The sequence below is a fragment of the Crotalus tigris genome, unplaced genomic scaffold (assembly GCF_016545835.1).
Source record: "Crotalus tigris isolate CLP2741 ecotype Arizona unplaced genomic scaffold, ASM1654583v1 scf7180000017639.5415321, whole genome shotgun sequence".
NCBI lineage: Eukaryota > Metazoa > Chordata > Lepidosauria > Squamata > Viperidae > Crotalus > Crotalus tigris.
In genome coordinates this window covers 4902879-4929411 of record NW_024096532.1, presented here as the reverse complement: position 1 = coordinate 4929411, position 26533 = coordinate 4902879, and the positions used below count along the sequence as shown (strand labels likewise).

Here is a 26533-nt window from a genome sequence, read left to right as displayed (position 1 = left end):
AAGTCAGGGAGTTAAAGGGAAGGAGAAAAAAAGATGCCAGGGTCACTATCTCGTGAAGGGGAGAGAAAGAACAGCAAAGATGCTGGAATGGAAGAAAGAGTTGCTACAGAATTTGAGGGAGCAAATAGGAAGAGAAACTGGTAACTATGGAACTCCCAAAAATATGGGGGCCTCCAATGGGCCATTGCTCAACAGCCTGGGGAGCACCACTAACAATATATGATGCTGATATACAAAGTAGGAGATTGACTTACTTACTACAGTTTAAAACTTAACACAGCACAATTGTTGCATTTGGGCATAATATGCTATGCCCAAAGATATGGACTACATTATAGTTTATTACATGAGCTAGTCTCCCAAAAGGCACTCTTTTTTTAGCTTCATCTTTCACTTTATACAAATCCTAGACTGGGGTCCCTAATCCCCGATCCGTGGACCAGCACTGGTCCACAGCATGCCGAACACTGGGCCATGCAAACAAGCCCCATCTGCGGGATGCAAGCAGCATGCGAAACCACACCCCCTCTCCACAGAACTGGTCCCTGGTGCCAAAAGGCTGGGGATCATTGCTCTAGACCAAATTAGCTATGCTTTCCAAACCTACTGAAATAGGATCATAACTCAGGAATAAAGAGGTACTTAACTTTCTTGTACTGTAAAGACAAATCCAATTACATATACTTCTCCTTTCAGTACTTCCATTGCCTGGAAAAAGACAAGTTAAATTCTTGAGGATTGTAAAAATGTGAAAGTCAGTGTTTAAGTGTACGGTATGTCCTGCCCAATACACAATTACTGGGCTCAATGGACTATTATCCAGAGGGTGCAGCTATTTGTGTATTTAGAAATCAAGCAAAACATCTACATAATTAATACCACCATCCTCTAAGGAAAAAAATGGCACACAATACTTCATTTTTAATGGAACTAATGTTTAAGGGCTCCTTCTTCTGCATCGCTTAATCACCAAGACTCATTTGCTCAATTGACCATATTGATCCTCGCTACCATCTAGTAGACCAATCCAGGCTTCTCTCTGTTCCCTGGATCAATTATCCCTCAAGTAGAAATGGTGGTGGAATTCTTGGTTCTTTATTAGTCAACAACACTTAAACGCAAAACTGAATTGTTTTGGGAAATGTCCATCAAAATACTGCTACTGATAATTGGGAGAAGTTCTCAGGATGTGTCATCCAAAGTGCAAGGGAGAAAAAAGCAGGTTACAGCAAGACTGGAAGTTGTTCAAGAGAAGGTATCCTTGGTGGTGATCCATCCTTCACAAAGATGAATAGATGCACAAGTGCAAAACTGGTCCTTACAAATACTCCTTTCAACCTAGAAGGAAGAAAAAAGGAAATGATACTTTAGGCTGCATACAGTGGGATTTGCAGCCTTTTCAGCAACAGATAACACAGGCTTTACACAGACTGCCCAGCTTGCTATTTGGGATAACTCTAGGCTGCTTAGTTTAAAAAAATAATGTTCTTGTAAATTTGCTCAACTTCTGTTAACTATTCAGACATATCTGAATACACACTGAGTATTTTGTCAGTGACTTCCAAGGTGTTCTTCTGATGACCACAACTCTGGGATGGTGTATACCAAGTCCAATCATGATTAGCTTTTTCAAGATCAGCCAAATTGATTTGGTGTTGCCACAACAAAGGCAATGCTGGGATTAGTACACACCATTATCTGCTATCACAAGTCAAGTCTTATTTACCCCAATCCCCTTCCTGGAGTCTGGATAGCTCAAAGTCCAAAACAGACATTCTCGTAGTCTGGAACATCATCTTCACTTTCCCGATCACTAGTGCCAACTGCTGGAACATGAGAAACAATAATGTGTGTTAAAGTGCGTACATGTCTACATAAGCATTTGTTAATAGTTTAATGAGAGACTAAACCAGAAGTCAACAACTCTTACCCCAAGGCCACAAGCGGCCTTCCAGGTCATTTATCTCTGCCTATCACAGTGACTTATCACTTTTTCCTGACCTAATGTTACAATCAACAAAAGACCATTTCTGTAAAGCCTGATAGTCATAGAGCTTAGCATAGAAGCCTCGAGAAAACTCTGCTATTATGGCCGTAGAAGCAGAGCCATTCCAAACACCAATAGCAGCTGCAATGTAATTCAACAGGGGACTGACAAATAAAAAAGGACTTTTATTTCCTTTTCTAATGCCCATAGCTGTTTTGAAGCCACTTGGAGTAAAAGACTCAAGAGATGCTGTACATTTTCCTGGGTAGGAGTAAGTTACCCTCTCCAACCCACCATTCAGTATGGCATGCAATGCTGGAGCTAAAAAGGGCTGTTTTTTACCAATAGGCCAAAGAAAATGAATGCATTGCTGAGAATAAGGATGTCTTCCCTTGCCCATCCTTTCAGCTTCCCTCACTCACCAAAACAAGGATCTAGTATGATCGGTGCTGGCTCTAGTACATTCACGTATTCACCTTTGCAGGAGAAAGGAAAAATGAAAAAAAGTGACATTAAATCCCACATCAATGTCAGTAGAAAACAACAGCCTTCCCTAATGTTGGTCTAATCACCAGGATTTGCTGAAAAAAGGTAGAATAAATCTTGCAGACCAAGTAACTATAGCTCATTTGGTAAATGTATTGTGTTCTTTTCCCTTTTATTAATTGCTTCTGCCTTACACCTATGTGATTACTTAGAAAAGCTTGGAGAGGTAACCAAAAATAAATCAGGAATCAGTCAGGAGGAAAACAAAAATACCTTTCCAACAGTGACTGGTCTCACACATTCAGACTGTCAGGGTTTCTTTCAGTTGTGTGTTATTGAATAAACCACTACTGGCTAGGTTCAGTGCCAACATAATAATAAATTCACAGTTTAGTGCAGGGGTGTCAAACTGCCGGGCGCAGGCCGGATGTGTCACAGGGAAACACTGCCCACCCCATTGCCGGCAATGGGGAAAATGTTCCAAGACGTCGTGCGACGTCAGGTGATGTCGCGAGTTTGACATGTCTGGTTAAGTGCCTAGAAATTATGGTAATTACAATTCAAAAGATCTGGGAGGCAGATGATGGGACAAAAATTAGAATCTGCTTTCTCTATGAAATTTACTGTGTCTCTATTTAAATTGAGATTTCTATGAGATTTCTGTGAGATTCACCATAATATTTCAAAATGTGTATGTTTATATATAAATGAATCCTTGCAAATGTAACATGGGTTTTATTTTTCCTTTGTTTCTTGTTCATCAATATTTACAATAGGAGAGCTTTTTTCTATAATGGCATCCCACATATGGAACTCTGTCCTAACGAATCCCAATTGGGGTGACATTTGCATCATTTTGGCATCAGGCAAGGATCTATTTTCCCAGGTTTTTTTAATTAGTTTTTAAATTTGTATTTTTTAAAAACGCTGAATGAATGTCCTTTTGCTGCCTACCTTATGTGTTTTCATTTTGCATTTTATTTATAAACGACCATATTTATTCTACATGTTCTTTTTTCAAAGTACAATAGAATTTTGAAAAAAACTTTGAATGTACACTAAACAGCATACATTAAAAATAAAATGTCATTGCATTCAGCTCTCAAAAAAAAATACCATTATGCATATAACCACATACACATACATATATGACACAGAGAAACATCACAGTCTAGTAGTTCGAATGTATACATATACATGACGGAAAAAAAAGAATCCTGCAAATTTACAAGACGGATAGCATAAGGAACAAAGCTGTTACATAATTTAGTAGTAGTGTTATAAATGAATGATTTATTTATAATTATTAATAATTATTTTAATTATTATAATGAATCTTTTAATGTGTTTTGTTATAAAATGCCTGAAGGCTTCAGCTATTAAGCGGTTTTAAATTTTTTTCATAAATAAAATAAGACAAATACCGTAAATGCCGGCGTATAAGGTGACTTCCGCAAGCGTTAAAATCGGTGCCAAAGACGGGAGTCGTCTTATACGCCAAATCGTCTTATACGCCGGAAATACTGGTAGTTTCCGGCATATAAGACGATGTTCTAGGAGTGTGACTCGGCGACAAAGATGGGGGTCATCTTATACGCCGGGTCGCCTTGTACGCCGGCATATACGGTACCCTTCTAATATATCTGGAAAAAGGAGTCTTGCAGAACCATTTTTAAAACTATGGGACAGTATTTGCTCCTTCATAGATGAGAACATCATTGTAACTTACTTTGTTCTACTATATGCCAACCAAACCATCTTCCAAACTCAACTCCACCACTATTTTTTTTTTTAACTAGTCCTGTCCCTCCTCTCAGCCCATGTCTTCCACTTACCGAGTGAATGCCGTTGAGACTCGGGCACATTTTCATATTGGTCCAGTATGGACTCTAGAGAAAAAAAAATTAGGTGAAGGGAAGCATGTTTAAAAAGAATGAAGCAATACATATTGCAGGTAGTCCTTGACTTACAGCAATTCATTTAGTGACCGTTCAAAGTTACAATGGCACTGATAAATGTGACTTATGACTGTTTTTCACAGTTACGACTTTTGCAGCATCCCCCATGATTATGTGATTAGAATTCAGATGCTTGGCTACTGGTTCATATTTAAGACTGTTGCTATGTCCCAAAGGCCTGTGTGATTATCTTTTGTAACCTTCTCACAAGCAAAGTCAATGAGGAAGCCAGATTCACTTAACAACTGTGTTACTGACTTATCAACTGCAGTGATTCATTTAACAACTGTGGCAAGAAAAGTCATAAAATGGGGCAAAACTCATTTAACAAATGTCTCACTTAATAAGAGAAATTTTGGGCTCAATTGTGGTCGTAAGTTAAAGACTACCTGAACTCAGGGTTATTAACAATTAAGATAGTAATTAATATAGTAATTACAAAATAAATTATCTTTTTTTTCAGAAAAACTGAAGTTTTAAACACATAAAATATTACAATCTTCTGTATATAGGAGGTCTTTGACTTGTGACCATAATTGAGCCTCGAATTATGGTGGCATGTTGTTGCAGTTATTAAGTGAACCACCATGTGACTGTTAAGCAAATCCATTTACTCAATGGGCGTTTTTTGTTGAAACGGTAAGTAAAGGTAGGAAACCAGTAAACCACATCAAAATTGCGGCCTTGTGACCATAGAATACTGCAAATGAGCCGGGTGCCAAGCATCCAAAATATGATCACATGATTGGGGGGAGTGCATGTGACCATTGTAACTTTGAAACTGGGTTGTAAACAGCTTTTGAGGTGTCTATTATGACTTTGAACAATTGCTAATTGACCAGTTGTAAGTTGAGTTCTAGCTGTTCTTCTCTAGGTATACACCTCAAAACATGGTAGGATTTACTTGTCAATTGACCAGCACAGATCTGAAGCACCCATGCTAGTTGCTAAAAATATTCCAAATTGTTAGAAGGGAAAAATTTCAACTCTCATCGCACAGAAAGAGATCGGTTATGAGGGGATGTCCTTCTCTTTGTAGAACCTGGGAAGACATCTCAGCTTCTAATGTGGTTTCTTTTTTTTTCTTTTTTTTTTCCCCCAAGTTTTTTATTACTTTTCCAATATTACATTTACATATTTGAAAAGTAGCGTGGCAGTTGAGCACAGTAATTCCATTACATTTAAATATCATCAGTACAAATCTCAAAGTATTACAACAACTAATTCCCTCTCTTTCCCCCATAAAATCTACTGTCATATTCAGATCAATACAGTTCTTATTCTATCAATCAAACAACAACAAAAATACCTTTCTAGTATTCATCAATAATCTTCAGTCTATACATATCTTAATTAATTTGACATTTCATCTTTTAGACAATAACCTAATAAGTTTTTCTTAACTTTAATTTCCCATTGATATTTAAATTTAAATTTAACGTTTAATCTTTATCATTTCCAGATTTTAAATGATCCCAATTTCCCAGTCTCCTATCTCATATTTAGGGCTAATACTTTTTTTCTTTTCTTCCTTTTACTTCCTTCCTTCCTTCCTTTCCAGAAAAAGAGAAAAAAAAAATTAAAAAACCATCAGCATTTGTACCACAAACCAATATACGAATTTAATTATTAGTATTTATACTTCTAAGTTTTACTTAACCTGTGTCTCAACTCATAACAATATCTTAAACTCAAATCTTAATTATCTATAAACATTCAAACTTTTAGCAAATCAGTGACCTGGTGGTTAATTTTCCCTTAATATTTTAATTTAACATTTAATATTTATTTATTCTTTTCAAATTTTAATTAAGCACAATTCCTTTATCACAATTCCTCATACAATCTAATATTTAAAATACAGACCTTATATATAAATTCTACCATATATCTTAACAAACTAATAAAACAATATAATATTCTTATTTCAATATTTATATTTCTAGATTTTATAAAACCAATGTTTTTATCTCATTACAATATCTTATATTCACAATACATATTCTATCCATTTAGATATATTCTATTTTGGATCTCATGTATAAATCAAAACCCCAATTCCTTTCAGTCTCATTCTAGCTTTTTTCCTCTGCCAAATCATCTTTTGTATCTTCGCTTTTAAATCATCAAAAAGATCTCCTTGTATTATTGTGGCTATTGTTTGATAATAATAATGATGATAAAGTTGGAAGGGACCTTGGAGGTCATCTAGTCCAACCCCCTGCTCAGGCAGGAAACCCTATACCATTTCTGACAAATCGCTGTCCAGTTTCTTCTTTAAAACTTCCAGTGTTGGTACATTCATCGCTTTTGGAGGCAGGTTGTTCCACTGGTTAATTGTTCTAATTGTCAGGAAGTTTCTCCTTAGTTGTAGGTTGCTTCTCTCTTTGGTTAGTTTCCACCTGTTGCTTCTTGTCCTGCCTTCAGGTGCTTTGGAAAATAGCTTGACTCCCTCTTCTTTGTAGCAGCCCCTGAGATATTGGAACACTGTTATCATGTCCCCCCTCGTCCTTCTCTTCGTTAAACTAGACATACCCAATTCCAGCAACCGTTCCTTATATTGATATTGATAAGGGCATTCAGTTGCTGTTTTCTTAAGATGGCTAGCTGATTTAGCAGGTTGTCTCTTTGTTTTTCCAATTCAATGCAGTTGTCCTGAAGTATTTATCTTCTCTTTCATTTGTTTTTCTTTTTTATCTTCAAATTCCTTCTGGTTTATAAGAAAAGTCCTTTCCTTGTTCTCTATTATCCGTTTCTTTTTTGTGTTTTCCACTGTCTGTATTTGTTGAGTATCTAAGTCTTCTGTCATAGCATTTGGTTGTTGTTTCACTATCTCTATAGAATTCTGTATAGATCAGTGATGGCAAACCTTTTAGAGACTGAGTGCCCAAACTGCAACCCAAAACCCACTTTTGCATCGTCGAGTGCCAGGTGGGTGTGGCCCATTGGATGGGCATGGCCAATTGGGTAGGCATGGCTGCAGTGGTAACGGCAGACTGGGTGGGACTAAAAAGTTCAATCAATCAATTCCAACTTTGCAAGAACTTTTGTTTTCCTGCAAGAAGTTGAAATTGACTGATTGAACCTTTTTTTTTTTTTGCACATGGCGGCGGAGGCCTAAAGCGAAAAGGTTTTATAAAACCCAGCTGAAGGCCTAGGACTGGGGTGACGACGCGCGTGCCCACAGAGAGGGCTCTGAGTGCCGCCTCTGGCACCCGTGCCATAGTTCGCCACCACTGGTATAGATGATTCTTTGGTTGAAGTCATAGTTTGAGTTTGAAGAGTTTGGATAATTGCTTTTAACATATAAAGAATTTGTTCCTGTACTTCCTCTGTAGAAAAAATCCATTCCTGTTCTTCTTCCATTGTAGTGTATTAAACTTTAAAAAAAAAACACAATCAGAAAGTCCACCACGTAAGGAGCTGAACTGAGTTTCTTGCAGATGGTGCTTCAAGGTTGCTTTATATCTTATCTATTTTCAAGGCTGTCAACAAGTCTCTCTTAAAGAATAGCAGGTTGCAGTCTCAAATTTAGCCAGCAAATGTCATCTCAGGGTTAGTTAGATCTTTTCAGTTTTCTTTCCCCCCTCTATTTAAGGGGGAGAAAAAGAACCCAAATCTTCAATAGTAGTTAGAGTAAAAATCAGAGAAGAAAAAAAAATAGAGAGTAGAAAGTTACAAGTCTTATAATCCATCAGTTTTAGAAAATAGAATTCCAATTAGGATCCCAGTATTTTTCCAATGTTTTAAACTCCCGAGTAGTTGATATGTGGTTTCTTTGACAACCGCAGAAAATGGTTGATCTTAAAAAAATGTTTTTTTTTCCAATATTTACAAATATTCTGTGATATTTTTACTGGATTATATTTTTACAGAGGCTACAAAAGCTAACAATTGCACCTGGATTTCCTACATTTCTTATCATCATCATGGATGGCATATCTACTGTGGAGGGTAAATCAGAAAAGTAATTTAATTTCCAGGGCAAAACAGCCCCATCTCTGAGGAGAAAACCATTGTTTCAAGTATGATGTGGGTTGTTGCAAGTATTGTGTGAGGTTTTATATCTGAAATGCTCAGCAAGCCAAAAGAAAACATTTTGCATTGCCCTAAAATCAAGTAAACAGAATGTCTGAACTCCTTAAAGAAATATGTATTTTTTTAAAGAATCTCATACGACATGGAAGGAATGTATGTGTGTTTGGGTAGACTGTTTTCTTCTTCAACTTCCTTTTCTTCTAAGGGTTCCCTTCCTCCCCCCCCCTTAGTTCTTCTTAAATCTTGCTGAGTTTGGAGGTTCCTCTCTTTCCAATTCTAGTGTCATGCGGATCAAGAAACCATGTGAGAACAGCATGAGGAACCCAAAGGCAAAGAAAGGCAACTTAATCCAACAACATTAAGAGGCCATGATCAGCAGGGACAAAAGAATCCTTCTAGTTGCCAACTTACCAGAAGAGGCATGATCTTTTTTTCTCTGTTCTGTGATTGGAACATCAGGCAACACCACTCTGTTGAGGGCAAGCAAGACCCAGTAAGAGCAGAATGAAGCAATGAATTAATATTGCTACTCCTCGCCCACAACTGCCTTCATTAGGTTATAAATCGGAATTGGTCTCTATTTCTACTGCTCATTCTTTCCCTTTTTGTATTACCTCTCTTAAATTACTAAAAAATAGTTATTAAATTGGCTGAACTGCTGTGAACAAATGGCAAGGAATGTTATAAATGAAAAAAAAAATCCACGAATCCCAAGTATGGAACCAAGAAATTATATAAATACAACAATTCTATAAATACCATTTTAAGGAATAAAGTACTGTGATTCATCCCATATACCGTATCTATGAACCACAGTTTTTAATCCAACTTCTAGATTACATTCCTACATTCAAACAACTTGGTATCATTTTTACCCCCTGTATTGTAAAACCTCTAAAATGTTCAGATGCAGACAAAGGAAACAACTATATATTAAATTTCAGAATTACATGCACATATACACACGTTAAGGAAGAATGGGGGGGAAACTATACAGTAGGTTTCACACAAAATGTGTCATTTCTTCACCCAGATGCCTAACACACACAATAGTAGCAATTTCCAGGCCAGGGAGAGCATTTCAGAGAAGGAGAACCATCACAATACAACTACAATGCTATGCAGAGAGTCCTCAACTTACGACCACAATTGAGCCCAATATTTCTGTTGTTAAGTGAGACCGTTTTTAAGTGAGTTTGCCCCGTTTTACAATCTTCCTTGCCACAGTTGTTAAGTGAATCACTGCAGTTAAGTTAGCAACATGGTTGTTAAGTGAATCTGGTTTTAGGTTGACTTTGCTTGTGAAAGGGTCGCAAAAGGGGATCACATGACCATGGGACACTGCAACCATCATAAATAAGAATTGATTGCCAAGCACCTGAATGTTGATCATGTGACCATGGGGATGCTGCATCGGTCATAAGTGTGAAAAACAGTCATAGTCACTTTTTTCCAGTGCCGTTGTAAATTCAGACAATCACTAACAACTGTTGTAGGTTGGGGACTATCTGTAATTATAGTTACATTCCCTGGCTACTCTCTGCTCAAACTGGGAATGATAGAAGACTAAATTATTCAGTCTAAAATAACACTATATTGACCTAAATATGCTTTCCCGCTGACTCCCATCCTTTCCGAAGACTTACATGTATCCAGGAATATAATTGTCATCATCATCAGGGACAAAAGGTGGTTCTGGGAAGACAAAGCCTCAAAAGATTAGATGTTCCTCTTTAGATATAAATGAGTTCTACCTCCCTCCTCACCTTGAAAATGAAACCCCACTGAAATATAAAGAAGCTTCCAGAATCCAAAGAAGGGCCATGTGCCCAAATCTAGATCAAAAAGACTCAAGAAGAGTGAGGCAAAGATTGTGGGAAGGAGAAAAAAAAAAGAATATCGATTATGCTGCTACTCACCTTCATTTTCATAACTGGGAACGCTTTCTGAAAATAGACAATGTATGTAAGGGAGATTAGGTCGTCAGAATGCAGTACAGTAGATTCCCAAAGCTACATTCTGACCTGTATCCTTGCTCTGTTTCATAAAAGATTTTCAAAAAGGCTATCTATTCCAACAGCTAGGACTTCTGGTCCTAGAGCAGCTACAACATGAATAGTCTCCCATTTTCTTGTATATGAGTCTTTACAACTTACCATTATCCTCAGTTCTGATGAATGCAGGTGTCTGACTACAAAGGCTGTAAGCAGAGCCTGTGCTGCAAACCGGAGGGGGAAAAAAGGGATTAATACATGTGAAAATACCTGAAGAATCTCATAATCTACCACAGGGATGAGGTGCCCTTTATTTTTTTAACTTTTTATTTTTAGCCATTTCTTTCAATTGCCAAGAATCTCTTAGTACAGGGGTAGGCAACTTTGGCTCTTTTATAACTCGTGGACCTCAACTCCCAGAATTCCTGAGCCAGCTTGGCTGGCTCAGGAATTGTGGGAGTTGAAATCCACAAGTCATAAAAGAGCCAAGGTTGCCTATCCCTGTCTTAGTATATAAGAAAGATGCTGTGATATCACCAGTGGGAGGTAGAGAGAAATTGTAGCTTTTTTTTTTTTTTTTTGCTATTAACTGTGAAGAAAGTTAATTAAAACTCTTAGACTGTTGTACATCAATTATAACTCTTTTTTTAAAGAAAAAAATTCCTCACACTTCCATAATTCAGGGGTTTGCTACTCAAATCCAAAACATAATCTTTAGCAAGGAAAGGTGTTGGGACATGTTCATCCTAGATTCCCATTCCTGATCTAGCCTCTGTCACTTTCAACATAAGGCTTGTATGGATTTCCCACACACTTCCTCAATTATTCCTATCTACAAACCCTCCCCCTAATAGCAATAGCATCTAGACCAGTGGTTCTCAACCTTTTTAATGCCGCAACCCCCAACCGGTCGTAAGTCGAGGACTACTCAACTGATGCAGCACCCTTTGCAGAATGGGACTTTTGGCGGGCTCAGCCTGGACAATTCCTATTGCCTTTCAAAAGCCAATAGAATAAAAGGGAGTAGCACAGCTAAGGGGAAAAAAATGGCGGACTGCGTTGTTTGGCGACCCCGGTGAAATGATCGTTCGACCCCAAATGGGGTCCTGACCCACAGGTTGAGAACCACTGATCTAGACTTATATACCACTTCACAGTGCTTTACAGCCTTCTTTAAGTGCTTTACAGAGTCAGCCTATTGCCCCCAACAATCTGGGTCCTCAATTTTCCAACCTTGGAAAGGTGGAAGGCTGAGTCAACCCTGAGCCAGTGAGAATCGAACTGCCAAACTGCAGGCAGCCGGCAGTCAGCAGAAGTAGCCTGCGGTACTGTGAAGTGGTATATACTTGGCCATGAGGAGTTGTCCCATTCCGCCTTAAGCCTATGTTACCAGTTCCCCATGGAAAAGCAGCTAAGGAGGGGCTTAGAGCAGCAGACAAACTGACAAAGCATTTGCTACCTAAAGCAAACCAGGTGGACAGTCTCCTTGCATTAAATAAAAATGTACCCACATTAATAATGAATTGTGTTTCAACTCAAGAAACAGGACACCTTTCTACAATGCACCTAAGTGGAGCTTACTAGTTTAGGAGGGCAGGCAGCAAATGACTAAGGACACAAAGTTTTATCTTTTAATGTTTTGCTGCTGCTGCCATTCACCACCCAGTATCCTTCATCTTAAGCAGATGTCTTATCACACAATTAACACTGAGAGAACAGGGGGAAGGAGAACAGCTCACCTCTGCAAATCTGGCTGGGACAGGATGGCAGACCAAGGTGGCGCTGCAGACGGAGATAGGAGGGGGGGGGGAAAGAGTCAATCTCAGGTAGGGCAGAACCCAGCTTCCTTTTTTACTTTCTGTGACTCAAGCAACAACAGCCTGAGGGATAGCTGGCTAGCCAAGTTTAAACTATATTTTTAAAAGCTACAGATCAAACGGAAAGTGTTGTTGTGTGTCACCATTCATTTAAATTTCCTGTATCCCCCTAATTATTTTCTTTGGGGGAAAAGTAAGAGTTAAACTGAAACAAGGATGCTTCAAAATTTTTAAAATATGGGCTTATTTATAAAACTCAGCAATTTCTTCAATATTCTCAACACACACTATTTCTTTCATCTTTCTGTCCTTAAAAGATATTTTTCTAATGAGAGAGAGAAAAAAGACTTAATATTTAACTGCATGCACTGATAGAGAGCAATAGAAATATTTTTCTCTGACCATTCATGGTTTAGGGCAGAGAGATATAATCTCAGGCCATTCCTCCAATGAGCCAGGAGTTAAACTATTAACATAGTAGTTTAACCATTTGCTGCCTTCTCTCCAAGCTGAAAATCTGCTACTTCAGGTAGCCATCTCATTCTGCCTGACACCATTCACCCAATGGTAGGGCTGGCCGCAAGATCCAAACTTAAAGCTACACCTGGAATCCACCAAATATTGATTCTGTTCACTGACATTACAAATCTTAGTTCATCTAAGATCTAAGCCAGTATTTTTTTAAGAAAAACATTTCCTGCGGCAAGCACAAACGGGTGTGTATACATATACATACCTCCGCGTGCTAAAAGGAAACACAGTGTAATAGTAAATGTCGGCTTGAGCTTCTTAGGAACAGATTATACAAATTAAAACCAGGTTCAAACACCTTCAACACTCTCAAATGCTATACTATGTTATTAAGTTAGAGCCTTCAGCATAAAATGCCACTTTCATGACGTAGGTGGCATCTTACATTGAAGGATACTAATGGAAGACAGCATGGCTTGAGAATGGTAAAGCTGAGAGTTCAAACTCTCAGAAGAATGGTAAAGTTGAAAGTTTAGTAGCAGGACTACTGAATCCTGAGATGGAGGATCCACTTCCCCAAATTTTAAACCATAAGGGTTTTTTTTTGTTTTTTTTTTAAAACAAAAGGCAACCAAGAAGTAATGTTGAAACCCTCTTAAACAGGTCAGTTTTGAAATATGGCTAAAACCGAGGTCTACTTACAAGGAGGACGCCTCAACACTCTGAAAGTCTGGGAATGAATATTAGTGGAAGGCCTGTGAGAATAATAAACCATTCAGAGTCTATTTTCTGGAGGGTAGGGGACATAAATCTGAAAGACGCAGTTATCATTTTTCAAGTATCTTACTCAGCAGTCATCATCAGAATCTTTTTCCAGCTGTTCTAGACTATGTTGAATGATTCGCTCATCACTCCATATCTTCTACGCAAACCTTTGCAAACCCGACACCCTTTGGTTGAGTTGGCAATGCTGCCGCTTCTACTTGCAAAAGTTTTACGCTTACCATAAACATCCAGAGGAACCAAGGAATAAACCTGGCTTCTTCTCTACATGCAGAGCACCCAGACTATTCCACTGAGCTACAGCTGTTCTAATTCGGTGCCACTCTTAATCTGTATGTTACGCTAAGCCAAATATGGTCTGTTTGATTTTCTTTAACAAGAAAATCCTTTCCTTTTGCTTCATCCATTTATCAATTTATATGGCTGCTGCTTCCCAGAATAACTGAATAGTTAACATAAAAAAATAATGGGCAGGAATAAAAACAGATATCCAGTCCCAACCAGCAAACCACATCAGACATTTTGTGAATCCAACCACTTCAACTTATAAACCTTGATTAATAGATGGGTGTTGTGTGAACCCAGCCAATGTGAGATGTAGTCATGTCATGCCTCAGTGTGATATGTGAATCCAGCCTCTCTCTGCCTAAGCCATGGAGATATTTCCAAAGCTAATCTTATGCAGCTAAGCTAAGCAAGTTGGAAATGTAAATTGCTATCAATTTTTCTCTGTGACTATCAAAAACTTTTCTTCGTGACTCATTTAAGCTTGTGCATTGAGGTCTTGCAAATTCTGTTACAAGTTATAACAGAAAATCTGCACTGAATGTCCTTGAAAGAATGTTAAATTAAAACTGCCTTGTTCTTTTCTTATCAGGGCAAAGCAACTCAAATCAGTCCTGGTTCCCTGAACAAAAAGCCATTGCTGAAAGGAATGTCGTCAGATTATCAGTGCTTTGGTTTGAAACAGGAATTAAAGCCATACTTTGCAGCTGCCAGTAATAAAAATTACAGAAGACCTGTTGTAGGCCAAAATATTGCCACAAGATATCCCACATAATTATATATTCATTCCAAGTACTGTGCAACCAGGAAAAAATACCAGAGCAAATTTATTGGTATTGCAATACACTTAAATGAGTCAAGTTATATATTCACAGCAGCAGCTCATCCAACAGAATAGGTTCAAAGTCTATTCCAGACTGCTGTACCACTTTGAAGTATAAAATAAATTATATTACAAAATGCTATTAATTTTAAAAAAAAAAAACCATGGGCAATGGACAGAGAGACAATATTTCCCCGAATGAGATATTTCTATGTAATAAATATCTTTAACAAGTGATTTACCCACGCATCACCATAGAGATGATACCAAAAGGGACAGCCCAAACACTTTGTCATCTCATCTATTGTGCTGTTGTGTGAATTTTTCAAATTATGACACGGTTCACTCACAGTTAAGCCACATTTGCTTAATATGATTTCCTGAATAAGCATTGTATAGGTTTGCACAACACACTAAACTATAAACCATGGATCACAATTATAATGACAGGGTCCACACAAGATGCTAAGTGAAACTAAACAAACCAGAGTTTGGCTTTGCATGGTAGGTGAACCAAATCATAACAGTTAATGACCTTTTTTTAAAAAAGGCCTTAATATTCACTTCTCAATACCGTCATAATAAAATATATTTCTAGAATCTTTCCCAACATAACTGCATTCAACTTTGACAAAGTTTTCTTCAATGCTGTTGTTTTCTCTTACAGTATTACTGAAATGCTTTAAATGTTGGGTGTTTGATAATGCATTTTGCTTTTGTCACTAACTGACAAAAAGGATTTGTATGGATTTTAAAATCTTTATAATCTTACCTCTCCGAGGGAAGACTGTCAATATTCCAGCTTGGTAAAATGGCTGACAGAATAAGTTTTGGCCAAGTATTGGCCAAGCCTATGTCTGTAAGCTATTTCAAGATAAGAATTAAAACAGGCTCAACCAAGCTGTAAGCTCTTAAAAATTGGAACGCTCACAAGGGCATCTTCAAACCCATTTAACTGTGGCAATGCTGAAGTAAAAATGGAAGAAACGCTAGTGGTTCATATGGCACCACTTTTTCAGGCTGATAGGCAGTTTTCTTCTCTATTGCCTGCTACCTCATCTCTATTTTAAATTGGGAGATACCAAGGATTGAATGGAATGTTCAAAGAATGTGCTGCACTAGACAGGTATGGCCTCTCTTTCAATTCTTTGATTGCTACCTTGCCCAAGGTAGTCACATAACATTTGAAGTGTATATTTGATTGTGGGGAACAGATACAAAAGTAGGATAATTCCTGGTTGCATAGAAGAGAATATTTTGCAAACTAAGCCCTCTTTTTTTCCCCAGGGACAAAAGTTCTTTCCAAGACCACATTTTATTTCTGCTTTCTAAACCTGCCTGAATTCTGGTTTCCCATTCTTTATTTTGCCCCAAGATAAGATAGTCATGGACTCACTTGTATTGGTAGTCATCGATAGCAGGTGCTGTTCAGAAAAAAGAAACAGATATACAAATGAAATTAGGAGAGCCCTACAATTTGTCTTGAGATGAGAGTCATTATTGAGTATTTAAGAACTGGAGGCTATTCCCCAAAATAAACATTTAGGAAGAGGGAGGGCAAGACTTAACTGTCTAAATCAGGGTCACGGCAATCAGTGCACAGTAGCAATAGAACCACCAGGATTGGGATTGCAAGTGCCAACATCCAGAAGAAATCACCCGTGTGGAAGATATCCATGCCACCTGCAAACTGACAGTAGAGATTGTAGATTTGGGATGGCAGCAGAATCCAGAGTGAAATATAGCATTGAGCAGGCTAGTGGAACATATTGACAGCCCTGTGAAAAATAACCAAATTAGGGTTAAGATGATAAAGCAAATAAAAACATTTCTCTCCCCTATACAATATCCTTTGGCATTCAGTACATGTAATAATTCCTTATTCTGAATTTTAGTTTGGACAGCATTTGGAATGTTTAATACTAAGTAGAAACAAAAAACAAAAAAAGGAGTTAAAAAAAGGAAAGGTGCTTAAGGATAGAAGATACAGCATAGGCTTTTTGAGGGAAGCTGATAGTCCTTCCTTCCTTCCTTCCTTCTTCCTTCCTTCCTTTATTGTTTTAATAAACAACTCAAGGTGGTAAACACACATAATACTACTCCTATTTTCCCCAACAACAACCTTGTTGGGTGGAGAGAGAGAGACTAGCCAAAAGTCACCCAATCAGCTTTCATGCCTAAGACTAGAACTCACGCTCTTCTGGTTTCTAGCTTGGTGCCCTAACCACTAGACCAAACTGGCCTGGCCAGTACAGAAGGGCGACCTTTCATACTCTTGCTTTATGCTTGTTGGGAGAAATAAAAAAGAGGAAGGTGGTAGGAAGAAGCTGAAGACTGAATTCACATGAGGTACTCAATCAGAGAAACTCCAAGTAATAGTATTTGTACAATATGGCATTTTGATTAGTTTCAGTTGGAGAGAGGGGCTTAGCATGTGGGCTAAACTTGACTTGTTTTGTTAGTTTACGATTCAACGTATTGTTGTAATGCAGAAACTGTTAATTCATTAAATCCAGTGCAAATTAATTGCAAGATGGACAAATATGTTCTTAACATATTTGGGAACATGCAGGCTTCAGAGGATGAGATAATGTTGCAAAATTAGTGGACCATATGAATTTTGAGGGAAGAGAAAGGAAGAAGGACAATGCTTCTTTGAGGAATTCTTTTTCAAAAGATATGTTACGAACTTTAGGACATTCTATTGCAGTGGTTCTCAACCTTTTTAATGCCGCGACCCCCAACCGGTTATAAGTCGAGGACTACTCAACCAGTCGTAAGTTGAGGACCACTCAACTGGTGCAGGACCGTTGGCAGAATGGGACTTTTGGCGGGCTCAGCAGGGCAGAGACAGCCTGGACAATTCCTATTGGCTTTTGAAAGCCAATAGAATTAAGACTCTATTCAAGAGAGTCTATTCTATTGGCTTTCAAAAGCCAATAGAATAAAAGGAGTAGCACAGCTAAGGAAAAGGGGGAAAAAATGGCGGATTGCGTTGTTTGGCGACCCCCGTGAAATGGTTGTTCGACCCCAAATGGGGTCCCGACCCACAGGTTGAGAACCACTGCCCTATTGTTTTGATATTTCTTCTCTCAAAACGTGAAAAATCTCTGGCCAATTTTCAACAGAAGGTAAACTGGAATTTTTACACAGATAATGTTAGAATAAATCAAGTCTTCACATTTTAAGTTAAAACCCCATAATTCTGTAATAATTAAGGCACTGAGTTGCGGATGAGTTAAGAAGCACGCAACTGGATGTGATGTTCTATATTCAAAGACAAAAAGAGGCTTCAGACAGAGCATCTCACAGCATCCACATAACATCTGTCTTCCACTTCTTAAGCCAAATGTATGTTTTCCCAAGACTGAGTTGCAGTTACGGTAGAAAATCACACAATCTCAGGAAAAAATGCAGCTGATTTGAGGAGATTCAGACTAGTGCTACATGAGCAGCCTATGCATTTCAAAGCTTTTTTTTTTTTTTTTTGCTTTTGAATCTGAAGCACTGTATTACCTTATTAAGTATTAGTCCCAGACTCCTGGGTGTTTATAAGCAAATGCCAGTAGAAGTATCAATTGAGCAGAGAAAGCTATAATTTTCAAAGTGCTGGCATAAAATACCCCCCCCCCCAGGGTTCTTAGGCAAATGGTGCAGATACTTCCTTAATTTCCTTCAAAGGGCTAGTGTTAGGAAAGTATTTCTAAGCACATGATCATCTTCAGAGCAGTGCTAAAATCTAAAAGCACACAATGTTTGGGCCTGACCATGACTTCTGTGGGGCATGCTAGAGAAATGCACTCTATAATAATCAATCAAAGCAATATTGCAATATGACTACAAATAAGGGAAATTTAAAGCAGCGAGTCTACTTCATTCCTGTATGCAGTATTTAGTGTTATCTCTGAATTAAACCAGTCATTTAGCAACCATTCAGAGTTAAGACGGACCCCCCCCAAAAGGGACTTCTGACCCATTTTCAAAGTTTTGACATCAACCCCCCCCATGGTCATGTGATTGCATTTTTTGTGCTCAGCAAGCAGCCCCCATTTATGGCTTTTTGCAGTGCCCTGTAGTCACATGACTGCAATTTATAACATTTTTGCCAGAAACCAGCATTTACTTCTGGTTTCCGACAAAAATTGTCCTACAGCAAACAATGAGTTTACTTAACAACCATGGTGTTTGCTTAACGATTGCTGCAAGAAATGTAGTAAAAAATGGGCCCAGTCGTGTAACCAATTTTACAACCATCACAAATTATAACCATAATTGCCAGGCTCAATAACAGTCATAAGGAATTAATTTTTCCCATCTGCATATTTGACTAACAAGACTTGGAGAGTCTCCAGGAGCTGAGTCCCAAAGACTCTGAAGGCTATGTGAAGTTGTGAAGGGTCAGGCTGCACCAATCTGTAATAGGCCTCACCATAGCGGGAACTGTAAATGGGTCTTTGAGTGCATGCAACATTGCTTTGCAACGATTCATCTTCGCAGGAGGAAATCAACATTGGGAAGGAGGGGTGGCGGCTGTCTTTAAAAGATAATACTTCACCATCACTGAAAGATCATAGAGCTCCCCACATCATCTACAGCAGGTAGGGAGACCACATAACCAGGTGCAATGAAAGGGGAGAGTGAGTGAGGCAGTGGTTTTCCAACTGAAACAGTCTAATATAGCCAACTGTACAATACTGTAAAGAGCAAAGAGTTATTTTTCTGCAGCATAATGTATCTCTAAAGGAATAGTTTTGAAAACAGAGTATGCTTAAAATGGAGGAGAGCCCTATGATGGAGTAATCACAAAAACAAATGTTGAATGTGGTTTTCAGTAAGAAATGACAGGTATTCAGATCTAGATTTGCATTGTAGCTAATAAGCACAATTACCAGAAGGAAGTGTTGCCGCATTAAGGAATTCTCCTCCAGGGAAATTCGCTGAGAAATAATTATTCTCACCTCCAGATACACACATATGCAGATCCAGTTCTCCCTCTAGGCCATTAGACATAGACATTTTTGGAGTAGCTAAGTAAATTTGAGTCTCCAGTACACCAAAGTACTAAATAACCTCACGTATTCCACTGACATTTCATGGAAGGAAGCAAAGCATACAATAATCACTAAAAAAGCAAACATCCTCAAAATATGTCTTTCTGGATGGGCTAATATAACTTTGACAAGGACAAGAGATTTTCATGGAATTGTTTGCCAGACAAGAAGTTTTCTCCATTCTTTCTCAAGAACTTTACAATTAGACTTGAATGCTATCATTTAACCAGGAATTGAAAATGTGAGTGCCCATGTGTGTCCATTCTCCCTTCCATTTCCTTTTGCAACCATCTCCCAGTAGAAAAGCATTGCCTTGAAAAATGGTGACTGCTCTTTTATATTAAGCAGTTTTAAAAATTTGGAAAAGAATGCATCGCTTGGCAGGGAACAGCATAGTTTATCTGATAAATCAAACCAGTCTGTTCTTTTTTTTTTTTGATAGAATGACCAGTGTAATTGAACACAAGAATGTAGTGGACATAGCAAACCTTGGCCTCAGCAAAGCATTTGACAAACTTCAATAAGCTTCCAGTAGAGAAAATGACAAAATGTGATTAAATGGAAACAGAACTGGATGAACAAATGTGTCAAACAACTATATATCAATAGCTCTGTATGGAATCTAAGGGAAGCATTCAATTGGCTTACAGCAGGCCTCTGTCCTAGATCTCTGCTCTTCAATGTTATTTATAAATGTCTTGGAAGAGGAGTTAGTATGAAATTGCAAATGACAGATAACAGGGATAGCAAAACAACTAGATGAATTTCAAGGCAAACGTAAAGTTTTACATCTGGGTAGGAAAGAAAGGAGTTCTGGGGAAGAAATGATAGACTGAAGACGGCTCTACAGAAAGCAGAGCCAACAACTGCAGGGGAATGAAAAGTTCATGAATACCCTTTGAAACCTCTCCAAAGAAGGTGAGGAAATCATCTTACAAAGACCATAAGGCAGCAGTTTCCAGTAGGTTTGAGCTCCGGGAGACGAAGAAGTTGCCATCTTGCTCAATGTACAATCATCAACTTTGAAAGGACACTGAGTTTGAATAGAAAAGGATATTTTCTTTTCGGAAATAGCTTGACAAATATATCCCATATATATCCCATACACACACATGTACGATATACCTCAGTACATATCATTAATTGATTCTGGGAGGTGCGGTGATTACCAAACAAATTTTTCCCATAAGGAATAATGTAATGAGTCACAAAACAGCTGACAGCTACAAGTTCTACAATAGCTTGTGTGTTGAGTACCAAACAAACAATAAGTATCGGGACAAAGTTTTTGTGTCAGATTGCATTGAGTACCAAATTCAATGAGTTTCAATGCAGTTGAATACCAAGGTACCACGGTATATAAATCAAAGCTTTAATCACACAAACACAAACATATAGAAGTGATTAAAATTTGATTTTAGAAAGTCACAAATACATAAGGGTTTGGTTGCTTTTGTTTTGAATTCTCAAAAAAAAGGTAAGACTTAAAATTGGACATTAGAGGACTAGAAGGAACTAAAAATTACCACCACCAAAACCTGACTTACAAATACAGAATGAAACAAAATATTCTAACACTGGACATATTTGTGAAGAATGGATCCAGAAGTTAATTTTAAGAATCTCTGTCTCTATAGATGGACTGTATTTAAAAGATGTTATAGAAAAGCAACAAGCTTTATCGGACATGACTGAAAATGATTTGATTGTTAATTTAAAATGACAGGCTCTGAGAATAACACGGAAAAAGATGTTATACTGGACATACAAAAGAAATTGGCTTATATCTTAATAATTAAAATAGATATACAAATAAGAAACCAAGAGAGTCACCTGGATAATTTTCCTACACTGGATTTACAAAAAAGGCTTGTTAAAGCTTTGAAGAATTTTGTGAGAAGGGACAAAGAAATTTTTTTTAAAGAAATCAAGTTTTAAGACCTTTTTTTTGAAGGGACTGAAGATCAGAATTCTTAGAAGTAAAAGAAAGTTAGTTTTTTTAATAGGTTTCATGGCTTAAAAAATCGAAAACCCCTTGACTAGATGATGTCTATGGTATTTCCTTTCATTACATTCTATGACTGGTCCATGAAATTTTTAGGGTGAAAAGGAACTAGAAGAGAGGTTCATGTTTAATAGCTTAATCCAATGTGGCTGGCTAGGGAATTCTGGGAATTGAAGTCCAAACATTTTAAAGTTGTCAACATTGAAAAACACTGCCTTAACCATTAATGCCACTGACTCTCTTCTTCTGGCTAGGCTGGTTCAGAGTTCTGGGAACTGGATGCCTAATACCTTTAGGGAACACGTGGTGGTGGGAAGGCAGATTTAGTGGCCGCAACGCATTATGATGGGAAAAGCACACAATCAATATGGCAGACATTCCAAGGTGAGTTCACACAGCTTACTAAACCAAAACATACATTAAAATTACACTTAACCATGCTTTTAAGGTTTTTAAGGTTAGTTTTTTAACTTACACTGTATGAACTCATGCTAAAGGTCAGATCCTGGTATGGATGGTCAAAATTGCTTATATTTGATTAGGCCTAACCAGAATTTAGAAACAAGCTCCTAAACACTTAGTTCCTCCATTTGATTGCTCTTATTTTCTAGAATTTTTGGCATCATCAAGCATCAAATATTTTCTACTGGAGAAACTAAGGATGGACTCTAAAATCTTTTGTGGGCTCTGCTGTTGAAATAGTACTCCCTGTAACAATGAACTGATGCAATTTTGGGGGTCAAAATAAAAAGCTCAAAAGATAGAAGCTCCTGAACAAAACCCCAGATAATTTTTAGCTTTCTAAAATCTGACATCCTCTAAATTAACCCCGGCTGGCGGGAACAGCAATTCAGGTAGTCCTCGACTTAGAACAGTTTGTGTAGTGACTGTTCAGTTACAATAGCACTGAAAAAAGTGACTTATGACTGTTTTTTCACACTTATGACCACTGCAGCATCTCCATGATCACATTATCAAAATTCAGGACTTGGCAACTGATTCATATTTATGACGGTTGCAGTGTCTTGGTATCATGTGAACCCCTTTTGCGACTTTCTGACAAGCAAAGTCAATGGGGAAGCCAGATTCACTTAACAACCATGTTACTAAGTTAACAACTGAGTGATTCACTTAACAAATGTGGCAAGAAAAGTCGTAAAATGGGGCAAAATTCACTTAACAAATGTTTCACTTGGCAACATAAATTTTGAGCTCAATTGTAGTTATAAGTCAAGGACTACATGTAGCTACATGTTAATACAACTGGAAGACAACAAGATGCAGAAGATGTAGGGAATCAGGAACATGACCTTTAGGGAAACAGACAAGAGCAAGCAAAGAGGGAAAGGAGATAAAGTATCTTGAGGTTTGCAAGATGCATGTCAGCCAGATACAGGCAAAGAAACAGCCTGCAGGGGAAGACTAGAACTTCTTATTAAGTTATGCTAAGATAACTGTGCCTTGTAGATATTCTGACCTATCTCACATAGATTAAAAAAAAAACGGGAAGAAGACAGAGCTTCTTATTTGTTTAGAAGGGATCTCTATCCTCCCTATTCATTTCAACATTAAAAAAAGTATGGGAACAGCAGAAGGCACAGAGATGAGTCACATCAGTAACACTGAACCAACACCGGATCTGGGTGCCTGCAAAATCAGTCTTGCAGAGTTCTGTGGCTGTCGTGGGAGAGATTGCTGTTACAGCCTTGCAGCTGCAAGATCAGATAGCCTTACTTGGGAGGAAAATTTAAAAGCAGCACAGGCATCTAATCAAAAGGGAGAGCTCAGTATTTGGAATTGAGAAAAGGGAGGGGGGAGGGGGGACAGAAGACATCTGAAGTAGAGAGCACTGCTGCTCCACACAGTGTTGTACTTTAAAACACCTGTTCAATCCTCAGGCTTTTAATGCACTTGGCTGGAACTCTGGCATCAGATAAGGGCAGCTATAATCTTAGGGGTCCATTCTGAGACCATCATCGGCATTGCAAAGAGGGCTTATTAGTGGGAACTAGGAAGAATCATAATATAGGAAAGATAACAAGGAAACCTACCTCTTTCATTTATTTCAAGCTCTCCTTTAACTAACACAGCTGTCATATCCCAACTTTCAAACTTTGACCAGATTAAGAGAATTAAGGAAGCATATGAGATATCAAGGTAGGAAAAAAAGGCAGTATCAAAAGAGAAAGTAGTAGGGAAACACACAGGGGAAAAAACACAACCCCTTTCCCCCATTCTGTCCTATAGTATGTTGCTTTATAATTTCCTCTGCTGTTTCCACCTTCTTACCTCATGGCCCTAGTTCACTTTGTAAGCTTCAATTTGTGAGATTCCACTGCTTTTTCAAGAACAATCCAAGAAATTAGTTTGGTATCATAGAAAATGTAATGGACACAACTATGGCATCAGCTGTTCTGCCCCGCTCCAACCCTTTCTCAATTCCCCCTTGTGCAAACTCACATCTAGGGTCTCTATTTCCACATCTGGATGAAGGCTTGTCTGCTGAAGCAGAGATGATGTGCTGTTTGATCGTTCCGGCAGGAAGGAAGTACTACAGCCACCAGCAGGAAGTCAAAGGCAGAGGCACTAAAGCACGACGGGGGGGGGGGGGGGCGAGCACGAGGAATCACAAATAATACCATATTCAGAAGTTTTAGGAATATACCAGCATGAAGGGGTGATTTCAAGACTTATTTCATCCTAGTCACCAATTTCCTAGGAAGTCCTAATTTGCTCACTTGATCATAATTCAGATGGCAGATACTTATCGGGGTGGGGAAGTTTTACTGCACTTTCCAGAAAACCCCACTTGTAAGCTTAGATAACAATTAATTTGTGATAAATTTGTAATGCACCCTCCTCCTCTTTTTCTTTCTCAGGAGTTTTGTTTTTCCACAGATAAGTATATTTTGGATATAAATATATTTTTATAGAAGTAAATCTCTACACTAGACCCCTGCCCACTATAAAAATTTATTTAAAAGACAAAATTAAAAAAAATATTTAAAGAAGGGTAGTCTTTTTGTGAATTAACAAATTTTGTGGACTTAAAAAACATCAAAAAGTGATAAACCTTTCATTTTCAAAATAAGGGAAAAATTTTCAGCAGAAACCTGAAATGCATTCTTTGAACTTTTGCTTTTCTTCCTGCTTCAATAAGATTTTAAACTGGATGGACAAAATAAGCAGGTTTTCAAACAAGATTCTGGACTTCCCTGTATAGGATATCAATGATAAAAGCAGCAGTGGACACAAAGTTATTTGAAAAATATTCAGATAGGAGCCTATCCCATAAAGAATATACAGAATATACATTAGAGACAGATTATACATGAATACAAAAACCATTTTATCAAGGTATAATTGTAAGAACAAAGATCAAGTTTATATGATCAGTAGAATTAAATTCTAAGTAGGTTTCCTGGAATGTATCATTTTGGACAGTGGAAGAGAAAATATTACATATTTCAAAAAAAAAAAAATCTTCTGATACACAGTAAAATCAAGACAACACACAACAGTCAAAGTAAATGTGATATAAAGCAGCTTCATATGTTCTATTAATACATATATCTTACTTATGTATATAAAGTAGTTATAGTAAGTCTGTTCTTTACATGAAAAAAATCCAATGCAGAGGAAGAAAATTATATTCTCTCTTATCATTGCTTATTTTTGAATTATAAAAGACTTTCTCCATAGTATCCATCTTTTTTTTAAAGAGTGTCATTCACTTCTTATGAAGATGGAATAGACCCAAGAATGTTCTATCACATCTTTTTAAATTCTTAGAAAGGTTGTCTTTGTCTTATTTTAATCTGGTATTATGCTACATATATAATAACTTTTCAGTATGCACCTTCTCCCCAAATATCCAAAAATGGTTTCAGTCCAGGAAAAGTGCTAAGCAGTTCTGATTACTGTATGTAAAGTCTGTAAACAGCAGAGTCTGTTTCATAAGACTTCACGTATTAGTGAGCTCAGTGAAAAATGTTGTACTTACCAGGAGTGAAACACTATGCTGTTTCTTACTTGTACCATACAACACCAAACTGCAAATCCAGAAACGTTCTTACTAATCGTATCCTCCTATTTCTGCACCAATCTTGTAGGAGCTATCTAGTCATCATTCTGTGCTTTTCCCTTTCCTCCCACACCACCTGAAATTCAAAACAGCAAGCCATGATGATCATGGTTCAGGTAAAAGATTCACCAAGCATCCACAACTACTAATCTGTAAAACCAACATTGACTTTTAAACTCAAGATGACATCAAAGGAAGGTCAAGACAGCATGCAAACTGAAAGAAGTTCAAAAGTGGTAAATGATTAACAGGTCAAACATTATACCAAAATCTGCATTAAGGAAGATAGGATTTTGGACCTGAGCCTTGATAGCACAATGGTTAAAATGCAGTTCAATCTTGAACCGCTCAAGGTTTACTCAGCCTTCCATTCTTCCAAGGTTGGTAAAATGAGGACTCAGATTGTTGGGAGAAATATGCTGACTCTGTAAACCACTTAGAGAGGGCTGTAAAGCACCGTGAAGCGGTATATAGGTATAACTGCTACTGCTATTGAATGCTTAAACTATGTTGCTAATCTCTCTTGGTTTTTTATTTAGGTTGCCTAAGGGAGGGACAACATCCTGCTATAGTTTCAGCAGATATTGCCTCCACATAGTGTATTCCAATCATGCTTTTCTACTCCAAAGATCTGCTTTACAAACTAAACCAGTGAAAGCACATAATCATATAAATTTTAGATTTGGTATCAGATAATGAAATTCTATACAGTTTTGTCTTGAAGAATTTGCAGATCCCGTGTTGTTAAAAA

At 37.7% G+C, this 26533-nt stretch overlaps 1 protein-coding gene across 6 annotated transcripts; it reads right to left on the bottom strand.

Moving 5' to 3' along the window:
- Positions 1 to 1073: 1073 nt before the first annotated feature.
- LAT (linker for activation of T cells) lies at positions 1074 to 26483 on the bottom strand. Of its 6 annotated transcripts, none has more exons than XM_039335319.1 (14): positions 25702 to 26483; positions 24159 to 24284; positions 16212 to 16420; positions 16039 to 16066; positions 13454 to 13506; positions 12203 to 12245; positions 10626 to 10687; positions 10389 to 10415; positions 10116 to 10164; positions 8881 to 8939; positions 4309 to 4362; positions 2410 to 2463; positions 1727 to 1826; positions 1074 to 1338 (listed from the first exon to the last, which is right to left on the bottom strand). In XM_039335319.1, the coding sequence occupies exons 3-13, from the start codon at positions 16318 to 16320 to the stop codon at positions 1756 to 1758; spliced, it is 609 nt and encodes a 202-aa protein (XP_039191253.1). In that variant the 5' UTR covers positions 16321 to 16420; positions 24159 to 24284; positions 25702 to 26483; the 3' UTR covers positions 1074 to 1338; positions 1727 to 1755. The 6 variants fall into 6 exon arrangements, with proteins under 6 accessions (XP_039191253.1, XP_039191257.1, XP_039191255.1 ...); XM_039335323.1 differs by having other exon boundaries at positions 1727 to 1823; XM_039335321.1 differs by having other exon boundaries at positions 16212 to 16332.
- Between the last annotated feature and the right edge of the window lie 50 nt (positions 26484 to 26533).